At 36.2% G+C, this 11,258-nt stretch overlaps 2 protein-coding genes across 4 annotated transcripts; one reads left to right on the top strand and one right to left on the bottom strand.

Moving 5' to 3' along the window:
* Nucleotides 1–311: 311 nt before the first annotated feature.
* Nucleotides 312–5,746, bottom strand: LOC111487023 (probable L-ascorbate peroxidase 6, chloroplastic/mitochondrial). 2 transcript variants are annotated; one of them, XM_023134225.1, is made up of 12 exons: nt 5,418–5,746; nt 5,168–5,311; nt 4,758–4,878; nt 4,590–4,690; nt 4,412–4,499; nt 3,600–3,667; nt 3,427–3,513; nt 1,608–1,682; nt 1,453–1,530; nt 1,195–1,299; nt 839–913; nt 312–551 (listed from the first exon to the last, which is right to left on the bottom strand). In XM_023134225.1, the coding sequence occupies exons 1-12, from the start codon at nt 5,664–5,666 to the stop codon at nt 399–401; spliced, it is 1,344 nt and encodes a 447-aa protein (XP_022989993.1). In that variant the 5' UTR covers nt 5,667–5,746; the 3' UTR covers nt 312–398. The 2 variants fall into 2 exon arrangements, with proteins under 2 accessions (XP_022989993.1, XP_022989995.1); XM_023134227.1 differs by having other exon boundaries at nt 314–721; nt 5,418–5,745.
* Nucleotides 5,747–6,929: 1,183 nt separating this feature from the next.
* Nucleotides 6,930–10,838, top strand: LOC111487025 (aspartic proteinase Asp1-like). Of its 2 annotated transcripts, none has more exons than XM_023134230.1 (10): nt 6,930–7,218; nt 7,911–8,028; nt 8,115–8,207; nt 8,269–8,399; nt 8,856–9,086; nt 9,167–9,305; nt 9,390–9,584; nt 9,662–9,734; nt 10,331–10,418; nt 10,522–10,838. In XM_023134230.1, exons 1-10 carry the CDS (start codon nt 7,061–7,063, stop codon nt 10,604–10,606), a joined length of 1,311 nt encoding a protein of 436 aa, XP_022989998.1. In that variant the 5' UTR covers nt 6,930–7,060; the 3' UTR covers nt 10,607–10,838. The 2 variants fall into 2 exon arrangements, with proteins under 2 accessions (XP_022989998.1, XP_022989997.1); XM_023134229.1 differs by having other exon boundaries at nt 6,933–7,218; nt 8,115–8,136; nt 8,194–8,399.
* The last annotated feature ends 420 nt before the right edge of the window (nt 10,839–11,258 follow it).

Below are 11,258 nucleotides of genomic sequence, written 5' to 3'. Positions count from 1 at the left end.
GTATAAGTGCCATAATAAGCAACATTAAAACAAGTCAGTCCTGCCTATAAGTCCGATACATGTCGTATGCTTAATGATTCTCGCTGCCTATTGACTGCCTAGGCAAGCATAAATCGGGTGATACTTTATGTATACCTAATATATGTTTCAACTAACTAGTTGAGTTAAGTTCAAGTTTACTAAATACGAAACTGACAAGAGCAATAAAAACCACATTCAATAATTTGTCGTGTGTAACAAAAGGTTAAAGTAATTAACTAGTCCTAGATATTTTACCCATTCACAGACCATTGTAGTTAGTTGACCAAAGATGTGGTTAATTTCAAGTAGGTAAGCATTAGAAATGGATCGTGAAATCAGAAGACATTGTGTTGAGAAATAAAGGTAGATTCAAAACCTCAGTTTCCTAGAAGAGATGTCAAAATTGCCAAAACAGCAATCACAAGTATGATATTAAGGAAGTAGTTTGTTGGTAAAGGCTTATCTGGACTTCCACCAAAGCTTTCGTATTCCGCCCGAATCTTCTGCTTCATTGAATCTGATAGCTCTCTCTGCAATTCAAATAGGCAATACACTATTGAATTTTATTCCATTCTGCTTCATTTTAGACTTCCAAGTTTTAGACGCGACATCACAGATGTCAGGATTTGAATATATCTTCTCAACTCGTATTATTAAAAGACACGGCACAACAAAACATGAAACTTGTTTTTAATCAATCCTGCAGTAGACAACCAAAAGTAGAGAAGATAAACATTTTATGAAGACGAGATTTTTTAAAGAAATTTATCATGCAAATAAATGAAATGGAAATAAGAAAGTTTGTAATGTATACAACCTTCCCGTATGAGTATTTGGCGGCATCAAACTTCTCTCCTGCAGGTTTTGATGATGCATCATCAATCACAATACCCTGTGATCAACAAAATGCAGTTTCGGTGAGGTTTGAGTAGACATAAACTTGGAGTCCATAAGCTTTTCTATAAGCAACTAGACAAATTTTAAAGAACACCTCATAGTTCTATAAAGTGTAATTCTGGGAGAATCAGAATATTTGATGGTGCAATATTATTTTAGTTGGATGACTTTGAAGGGCGTCAATAAGAGGAAAATTCATCACAAAGGAAAAATATTCTATAAAAGGAAGCCTGCCACCTAGACAAGATCTACATTTTATCAACAAGGGCGACAAACCTCTGGAGGGTCAAACTTAGCACCAAGGTTGCTGAGCTTGGCATGGGCTTCAGCATAGTCTTTGAAGAATGCTTCTTGATCTTCAACATATTTTTCAGCATATACCTGCAACACAACATTAATAAATGAAAACCACATTTGAGTCTTTTGATTGCCTTATGAAAGACCAACTCCATTGAAGAAGTTGCTAGTTCACCAAGATAAGGCCTCCTAAAGGGATCAATGAAGGGACGGGGGGGATGCGTGGCTCTGTTTTACCTTGAATGATGGATCTTCAAAGAGAGCAGCATCGGTTGGCAATACCAGTAATTCTTCATCTCTCCTTTCTTTGATATCCTATTACCACGGACAAAAAAAGTAAGCAAAAACTGGTTCGACATGATCATATAGAATGAAACCAACATGGTGTAAACCTTAAAATATGAGTTGTTGAACTTCAGCCATTGTACAGTCCAGGATTGTCCACCAGGTGCACCAGGTCCATCTTTCTGTAAGGAAAAATCAAAACAAAAGGAATCTCCTGAGAATTGCAACTACAATGCAGTACAAAATTTAAATCGATGACAATGATTCAAAATAAAATATGAGTGGAAAGACAAAGTAAACTAAAGCAAGAAAGACCCGGGAAAAGAGCTAAAGGAGATATGGTTAAACACATCAAACTGATAAACCATCTGCACTTCATCGATGGAAACTAGTGGTGACCTCACAATAGAAGGAATGCCAATTCTCCTCATATGGAAACATTAACCATTTTCCAGAAGGTCCAAAACCAAATACAGCATAGCATGTCTCAAATATAGAATTTCAATAAAGATTTATAAGCTATTGCTGAGTTGTACATTAATTAAAACTGGGTATTTAAATAATCTGGTTGAACAATAAAAAAAGCTTGAGCAGCATGCACTTCTCACACTAATAAACGCTAATTCCTCAGTCAAGACAATGCATGCCCTAGAAGGGAATTTTTTAATCTATCCTATGCCAGTTGATACTAGACTTGAGAATAGGTTGGAATGCTCTTTCAAGCATGATGTGCAATAGAATGGGATTTCTTCAAAGAGAGGAGAATGATGTGGGATGGCATAAGGAATATGGGGGGGATGGCATAAGGAATATGGGGGAGAGGGGCTTATTAGTAATGTTTCATTCACTCACTGGGTGCGTCAATTAAGTTTGTAAGAAATTCCCCCAAGCTTGGTCCTGGCTACTATGTATAAATACATCAAGCTCTCTCCCATTTCGTAAGGCTCTTGAGGGAATTGATTTCAATATCCTACATCAAAAACATTGCTAGAAAATATGAAATAGAATTTCCGGGTGGTCTACAGGTTGAGAGCTATAGTAGCTCCTAATATCCCGTGGTTGAAGAACCAAGAATGTCTGAGATGGCAAGATCAAAGGCAGCTTAATTGATGTTAGAATAAGTTTAAATAAAAGATAAATTGAACAACTTGTCACTTTATTGTACAGATTAGTTCCAACTAAGTCATAATCTTCTGGACTAGTTGATGTAAGTTGGTTGAGTTCAGTTTCTTCAGCATCGGATTTTTTATATTATGACCTCACTGCCACAAATGTGGTATGGTTATGAAGAAAATTGTCAGAAATATAAGTGCCCACAAAGATTAGAAGTTTTATTTGGTCCTTATCTCTAAGTTGAGTAATCCTTGACGATAAAAATCAAAAGACGAATGCCATCTTGGTGGTGCAGCATGTACAGAAACTATTAAAGGTTTTTGAGCCATTTCTTGAACTACTTCAACTATTTGCGCCCTTCTCAAACAATGTTAAAGATATCATTCTCCATATGCTTCGTGGTTTTCCGGATTACTGCTTTCATTGCTACTCTTTTGCAGCTTTGTAAGGATCTTTGGAATCTCATATGACTTAGAGCATCTTCTTGGGGTTCTTTTACCAAAACCCTTCGTAATTACTACCCTTTCTCAATTGACACAAATTGGAGTGAATTTATAATATCTCTCAGACTTCCTTTCTAAAAAATATACTAGCTTTCGGACTTTGTTTGGGAGTTCATTATATCTTCCCTATCTTTCATATTTTCTTCCAAAATTAATGTAAGGTTTCATATTAAAAAATAGAAAGAGTAGGTTTATTAATGGTATGTTAAAGACCCAAACACAATAAGAAAACGTTCATTCCACAATATTACTGCGTCAGAAAGACAAAATACAAAATAATTTAACCATTCACAACATGATGGTAATATACCGTATATTTGGTCTCTGGCTTGCCCCAACCACTGCGCTCTGGCCTAGATCTCCCCAATGTGTGTGCCCCCGATAATGCAACAATTTCCTAAAGATCCAGAAAACTTGTATGAAACAAATCAAGCATGCTGATGCACAGTGTATTTACTCAAATTGCAGACTGATTCACGTTACCCTATCATTCAACCCCATTCGGTAGAAAACTTCTCGTAGGTGTGCAGCAGGTGATGGAGGGCCAGCATCTAAAAAAAGACTAGTTATTAACAATTTGTGGGAAAGCATGACACAAAGACATGCCATCTTGTAATAAAAGATTAGAAACTGTTCACAATACTAATATAAAGAAACAAGAAAATTACCCTTTGTAATTCATCCTAAAACAAGTTCAAGCAGGATGATGAAATGCATGCACTTTTTTCAAAATTTTCAGAGCAACAAGGAAGTTGCTAAAAGGCAAGACAACATGTCTTTCGCATCCTCTTTCTTTCACTTGTTCTACACCTCATCTTCAAATTATATAATTGGGCTCACTTCCTATACTGAATTCTAGATAATCATCCTCCAAAGCAATCTAGTCTAATTCATGATTATGTAAAAGAAACACCTAGAAATAATGTAATTAAAAAGGGGTCAAGATGACAATGCAGGTAAATCAACATAAGGAACTTGGGTAGCCATTTCAATAGGTTCGACCTATTCCTTATCATGATGGCATGTCCATAATTCACGTCACAATATTTCAATGATACAGCACATGACATTATAACATAGCTGCTCCTATTTCGTTTTTGGTACTACAGAATGAAATCATATAGATTCAGAAAGTTATTGTCAATGAAACATTCAATTGGATTTTAGCAACAGAATAATTCCTGCTGCAAATTCAAATACTAGGGCATCCATAAGAAAGCCAATCACTAAAATTTAATTGATATTAAACAGAAATCAGAATTGGCCCTTGTGAGCCAGCCACATAGTCTACTAACCAGGAAGCCTCCCCTCTTCAGGGCATTGCTCTGGCCCCACAACATCTACCCTTCCATACTTCATGGGGATTTTGGGTCCCCCAGCTTCCTGTATTGGAGTGAAATCAAATCATTAGAGCATTCATCCATCTAATTTCAGTCAAGGGTTCATCTTAGTTCCAGAGACATAATTAATGACCTCGATAGCTGTAGCGCTGGCCAACTGAAATAGGTCAGCATATGTCACGTTAGAATACTTCTTTTTGATAGGCTCAATGAGTTTCAAGGCATTAACAAGACCTGTAAAACGAGTCAATTAGAATGAACACTGTCAACCTGTAATGCACGGTTATTGTTGAAGAATTACCAGCATTAGCACCATGTCCCAGCTCAACATCAAATCTTAAACTTCCATTAGCTCCACCTCTCTGCGGCCATTCCTCAATATTTTTATTGTAAGTTCCAGCATCATGCCAACCCAGGCGTACCTTGAGGGAAAGAAGAGACGTCAACACATATCAACAGGAAAGAAGTCCACCAAAGCTCAAAAACTCCACCTCGGACATTACTTTATCCAGTTCCACTTGAGCACGGTAGTAAGCAATTTGGGACAAATATAAACACGCCATTATCACATAGTAAAACATTCAATTGCTATCATGGGAATTAGAACCTAAACAATTAGTTCCACACAATTCAAGTTGAACTGAGAAAACAATAGTTAATAGTTAATAGATAATAGCTAACAGCACTTCGTATTATGAACCACAAAATTACCAAAATAGGATGGCAGAATGTAGTTTTCAGGAGCTCCTTGATATCTTCTCTTGCACTCTTCAGCTGCTCAGGGTCCGACGCTAAGCATTTCGGATGAGACGCCGCATTGAATCTTCTAATCGATACACAAGAACTCGGCCTTCCCTAAAACCAATGAAAACCATAAGAAATCAAAGCGATTAGAAAATTAAAACACCGTAAATACATACTTGCACGGAGAGAGAAAGAGAGAGAGAGAGAGAGAGAGAACCTGATTCAGAAAAAGGTGAGAAATGAGAGGAGCCGATCTGAGAAACTTGAAAGAGGACAAAGACGATGAACGTGAAGAGAACGGCAATGTAGCTCTGGTCGCAGTGGAGAGGAAACGAGTGGTCGATGAGGCTGAGGAGGCGGCGACGCTTCCAAGAGCAGTAGCAGCCATGAATTTTGTTGAAATTGTGTTCGTCGGAGCAGCAACTGGAAATGAGCGACAAATGCTTGGCCGTTTGGGGCTTTCCATATATGCGGTCTCTCCCCTTTTGTTTCGGATCAACCTGGCCTACGAAACAACTTGTTTGGCAACACGGTTCTGCAATTCCACTCCTGTTCTCGACTGTAATCCTAATCCGGATTTGTTTGATAATTAATGAGTCTGGAATATAATGCAAAAATAATATGAGATTAAGTGAGCTAATAATATGATTAAGTAAGCTAATTGATACGTACTCTTCTGATTATACTTTTATTTAGTATTTAATGTTCGAATTTAGTATTTAAATATAAATTAAAATTTATAAACAATATAAAAAGTAATTGTATTTAATAGTGTCAATTTGATGTTGGTAGATACACTTTTAGTATAGTATTAATTATTTCTAACATCTTCTTATAATAAAATTTAAAAAAAAAAACATTTTTCTCATTATCGCCCGTTTAAAAGTCGAAGGTTTTAATTAATTGATATAATTTAGGTACACGTGAACTTGAGTCGAATTATGTAACAACCCAAATACACTGTTAACAAATATTATTCTTTTTAAGGCTTCCTTTTCGAATTTCCGCTCCAAATTTTAAAACACGCCTACTAAGAGAGGTTTCCACACCTAAGGAATGTTAGTTCCTCTCGAACATTGGTTAGATAGGGGAACGAAACATTTCTTATAAGGGCATGTAAATCTCTCCTTAACCGACGTGTTTAAAAACTTTGAACTCATACAATATATGTTAGGTGTATGCATGAGTTATTACAATTTGGGTCAGGTTGAGGAATTTTTTAGATCAACCCAAAAGTTCGAGTTGGTTAAATTGGCAACTTAACCCAATCCTCTATTTTCGGGTTGGGACAGACTATTTCTTTTTTTTTACTTTTAGATGATGACAACTGTTACTGCAAATTCACTGATACTATGGACGGAAGGTATAGGAGAAAAAAAGACTTACAATTTTGTGAAGGAAACACGAGAGCCGACAATAAGACAACCCTAAATTTTTTATATATCTATTTTCGGTCTAGGTAGGTCATATAATCCTTAAGCATACTAAACTTGACCGGACTCGATCCACTCAATTTCTAAAAAATTAAACTCAATCAAAGGGATTGATTCATTAAGAACATAATTATTATTAAATAATTAGTTGAAGATTAAAAAAATATCAAAAGAAATTTATTATTGTAAATTTGAAAGAATAGAAATATATTTAAAATTAGAAAAGAGATTTTATTATAATTCAACCAAAAAAAATGGACAAAAAGTCTTCATTTCTTTGTTGTGATCTTTTCAACTGTCCGTCTTAAAGGAGACTTGAAAGTAGCCAACGCTAAATCATAGCCGATTTGACACTTGAATCGCAGAAACTTTTCGATCTCCCTTTTTCGTCTAAATTCTTCGGAATTCGGAGAGTAAAAGTAGAAAAATGCCAAGAACAGCAACTCTAATATTGTTTTGTTTACCTCTATTGGCAAGCTTTTCTGTCTGCTTCTCCGCCAACATTTTTTCTTTGCGCAAGAAAAATTCTGATCGCCTCCTCTCCTCGGCTGTGTTTTCCCTCAAAGGAAATGTTTATCCGCTCGGGTAATCGTCGCGACTCTGAAATCGTGATTGCTTTGAATAAATTTCACCATTGCATAATTCGATTTTCTGTCTATTTTGTTTCATTTATTGTTCTGGCATCGATTCACCATCTATATTGAAATTTGTTGTACTTGCTACTGATTTTTCAGTTTTAACTACGTCCTTCTATTTGATTTATGAATCTGTTCTGTTGCCGGCCAATTTGATTTCATGAAGTTGTCTTATTCAGTTCTTTGAATGTTTTTGTTACTCGTTTTCTCTTGTTTTATTCTGTTGAGTTTATCTGAGGTCAGGAAATCTACTTGTTTCCTTTTTTTCTAACCTTTCTCGTTAGTCTATGCTCATTCAATGATTCTAGCATTTCTTTTATGTTCTCTGTTCTATATTTTTGAGTTACTGGTTTGATTTATTCAACGTACAATATAATGTTTGGTATCTATTTTTCGTCCGTTTAGAAATTTGGAAATTTCGATACAGAGAAGTTTTTCAATGGTGAAGTGTTTCTTTTTAGGTGTTTCAAAATGTTATGAATTCAGCTTGTCTTTCAGTTCTCTGGTTTTGTTTGATTATTGGCCTATTTATTTGTTTATTTATCACTGCTTCGATTGCTCTTCCTCCTAGTCACCATGTATATTATAAAAAGCTAGCATATAAAGCGTTTGTTCATTGTAAATTCTTTTCTATAATTGCAGTTACTACTCTGTGTCTATTAACATTGGCAAAGGAGATGAGGCTTTTGAATTTGATATAGACTCTGGCAGTGACCTCACTTGGGTCCAATGTGATGCCCCCTGTACAGGTTGCACAAAGGTTAGCGGATTCAATGATAACAATAACCAATTTGATGTTTATTCTCTTCGCTCAACCGTTTTTATAAAATTTACATGAATCTGCAGCCTCGTGGACAGTTATATAAACCCAACAACAATGCGTTGACTTGTTTTGAACCATTGTGTGCGTCGCTTCACTTGACAGCTGACCAACAATGCGTTGACTTGTTTTGAACCATTGTGTGCGTCGCTTCACTTGACAGCTGACCAACAATGCGAGTCCGCAGATGAACAGTGCCAGTATGAAATTGAGTATGCTGACCATGGATCCTCGTTGGGTGTGTTGGTCAATGACCATTTTCCTTTGAAGCTCACCAATGGTTCTCTTGCAGCTCCCCGCATAGCATTTGGGTGAGTCGTGTGGATTTATCACATTATAACCTGTTATCATGCTGTTAGGCCTAGGCCACAACTTTATTTATGAACAAAATCAGAAAGGGAGATTTGATAGCTTCCCCCCTCTCTCTAATTCTCAATAGAGAATGACCTTTCTACAAACTACACTGCCCTATATCCCTTCTCACACAGGGGTGCACCCAAACTAACAAAATATATTGGGTCCACACGCACATAACAATGTAACTTTGAACGACCTCCTTTCCTTTCGCACACTTACGTTGATACACCTTTATAATCCGGGGTCTTTCACATGCTTATAATCCTAATTAATCATGGTTGCAATCCCCAGAGGTACCATTTTCTTTATAAGTATCAAAGTTTTGGACCTGGCTTTACCTAAATAGTGAAATTGATTTTGCTTCTATCTGGTTGATTTGGAGGACATATCTTTTAATCCTTTGTCTGCAGATGTGGATATGATCATAAATATTCTGTTCCAAACCCACCTCCTCCTACAGCTGGAGTTCTTGGCCTTGGCAACGGTGAAGTTAGCATTATCTCGCAACTAAGCAACATGGGCATAGTGCGAAACGTTGTAGGCCACTGTCTAAGCGAACAAGGTGGATTTCTATTTTTTGGTGATGAACTCATACCTTCTTCTGGAGTAGCGTGGACAAGTATGTCTTCTGAATCCATAGAGTGAGTAGACCTTTATCATCATGTTATCTTTTTGCAACACATGTAACTGTAGGTCCTTATGACATCCAATCTTATCTCAGAAATCACTACTCTTCCGGACCTGCAGAAGTCTATTTTGGTGGAAAGGCTGCTGGTATCAAGGGTCTTACATTAGTTTTTGACAGTGGGAGCTCTTACACTTACTTCACCTCTCAAGTTTACGATTCCGTTCTTGCTCTGGTAAAAGCACAGACAAGGAACTAGTTTCTTTAGCAACATTTTTTGTGAAATTGTTGTGTCAGATATGAGATCTTTTTACCTCAGGTGAGAGATGATTTGAGAGGAAAACCTCTGGAAGATGCACCCGAGGATAAATCTCTTCCGATATGCTGGAGAGGCTCACAACCTTTCAAGTCGTTGCGCGATGTAAAGAACTACTTCAGGCCCTTGGCATTGCACTTTACAAAAACTAAGAATGCTCAAATTCAACTGCCTCCAGAATCTTATCTAATCGTAACTGTGAGTACACAACTCAATCTCTAATTAGTTGCAGGTTTCTTCTTTAAGTATTAAGTACCTAACAAGTTGTCCTCCAGAAATATGGCAATGTTTGCTTTGGGATTCTGAATGGCACTGAAGTTGGACTTGGGGATCTCAACATTATTGGTGGTAAGTAAGAATCCCCCCTCCCCTCTTTGTATAAGTTAGATTTGAGACTACTTAGCCCGGTTTGATAATGATTTTGTTTTTAGTTTTCTGTTTTTGAAAATTGTGTTTGTTTCCTTACCACTTACCACTTACCACTTATTCACTACTATTTTCATCTTTTTCAAACTTCAGAACTTCAAAATTCCTAGTTAAAATTTAAAGGAACAAAATCTACTGAATTATGAAAACATGCCCCAAAACTAGATAATCAAATAAAGAACTCGTAAGTGGAAGTAGTACGTTTATGGTTACTTTTCAAAAGCTAAAAAAAAAAAAAATCAAATGATCAACAAACATGGCTTAGTAATTCTAGCCAATAAGTACTTAAATTACACAAGCTTTAGAAAAAAGTGTCACTACACTCTTAAAAATACTTTCAAGATGCTTTTTAAGCAATTTTTACTATTTTTCAGAAGTACTAATAATTCAGATGATTTCTAGTTTAGAATGCTTCTGAGCTTTGGTCATGATAGAAAAAGCACTTTTCTCATGCCAACAGCACTCTCATACCTTAGTTGCCTTAATTGTTACATTGGCTGACCTCGTTTCTCATTCAGATGTCTCTCTGCAAGATAAAATGGTGATCTATGACAACGAGCGGCGTAAGATCGGATGGTTTTCGACCAGTTGCAACAAATTTCAAAAGTAGATTACCATTCTCTCATTGCCTTCTTTGTTTTGATGGTCGCATTGCTTTGTGGATATCCCTCATCTTACAAGCCTTTTCTGGTTGCCTCTATTTTTTCAGGGAAGGCCAAAGTTTTTGTGAACCAGAAGGTCCGCTTAGTATCCTATCAGGTAATTATTATGAGTACATCCCCAAGATCTTTTAGCGATGGCTGAGTATATTAATGAAAAAATAGTTAAAATGACAGAAACTTGGACAGAAAATTTTGCATATAACAATGAAGTTTACTGAGTAAGCGTATACTTTTTTTTTTGTTAGCCAATATGCTAGTTGTATAATGTACCGAGATCATGAAAGAAAATTCTGTATAAACGTTCTCGATTGCGCCCTCGAAAATTGAGCCTGATGCTATATAGTATACAAAATTTCTTTCCGCATCTTGTTACTTATTTGGTGGATTCTTAGGTTTATACACTAACTACGTGACATAGACACTATGTCAAGTTACGCCCATATCATCGGGCTTCCTTATTTTGACACAAGAACCCCAAATTGGCACTGCCCTTTATCTGTCCATTTCAGGTGCTTGCCTGCCCGCTAGTTCGGGAATGGCATCAATTCTATATTTTTGTGTTTATTAACCATAATTTCATATTTTCGGAATCACTCATTTTGATAACTTCTTAGTTCATTTATGTACGTTTTTTTTACTAGAGCATCACATTCAGAGATGAACCAAGGTAGTAGAATTTGTTATTTTTTTATTCAATTTTCAAATTTTATATCTATTTAATTCTTAATTTAAAAAGTGTCTAATATGTCAAACTTTAATTTTGTTATATGAACTTAATGGAAAT

This window comes from Cucurbita maxima, unplaced genomic scaffold (assembly GCF_002738345.1).
Source record: "Cucurbita maxima cultivar Rimu unplaced genomic scaffold, Cmax_1.0 Cma_Scf00012, whole genome shotgun sequence".
Lineage (NCBI taxonomy): Eukaryota > Viridiplantae > Streptophyta > Magnoliopsida > Cucurbitales > Cucurbitaceae > Cucurbita > Cucurbita maxima.
This window is presented reverse-complemented; position numbering and strand designations above follow the sequence as displayed.

What these genes read in the sequence shown, in the direction of transcription:
- LOC111487023 (XM_023134225.1), bottom strand. Translation starts at nt 5,666, where the DNA reads ATGGAAAGCCCCAAACGGCCAAGCATTTGTCGCTCATTTCCAGTTGCT. An exon ending in CTCACCTTTTTCTGAATCAG is followed by an intron (nt 5,312 to 5,417) that starts GTTCTCTCTCTC and finishes CATTGGTTTTAG; the next exon opens with GGAAGGCCGAGTTCTTGTGT. An exon ending in AGCCAGAGACCAAATATACG is followed by an intron (nt 1,683 to 3,426) that starts GTATATTACCAT and finishes TTTTCCTTACAG; the next exon opens with AAAGATGGACCTGGTGCACC.
- LOC111487025 (XM_023134230.1), top strand. Translation starts at nt 7,061, where the DNA reads ATGCCAAGAACAGCAACTCTAATATTGTTTTGTTTACCTCTATTGGCA. An exon ending in GGAAATGTTTATCCGCTCGG is followed by an intron (nt 7,219 to 7,910) that starts GTAATCGTCGCG and finishes CTATAATTGCAG; the next exon opens with TTACTACTCTGTGTCTATTA. An exon ending in ATGTCTTCTGAATCCATAGA is followed by an intron (nt 9,087 to 9,166) that starts GTGAGTAGACCT and finishes ATCTTATCTCAG; the next exon opens with AAATCACTACTCTTCCGGAC.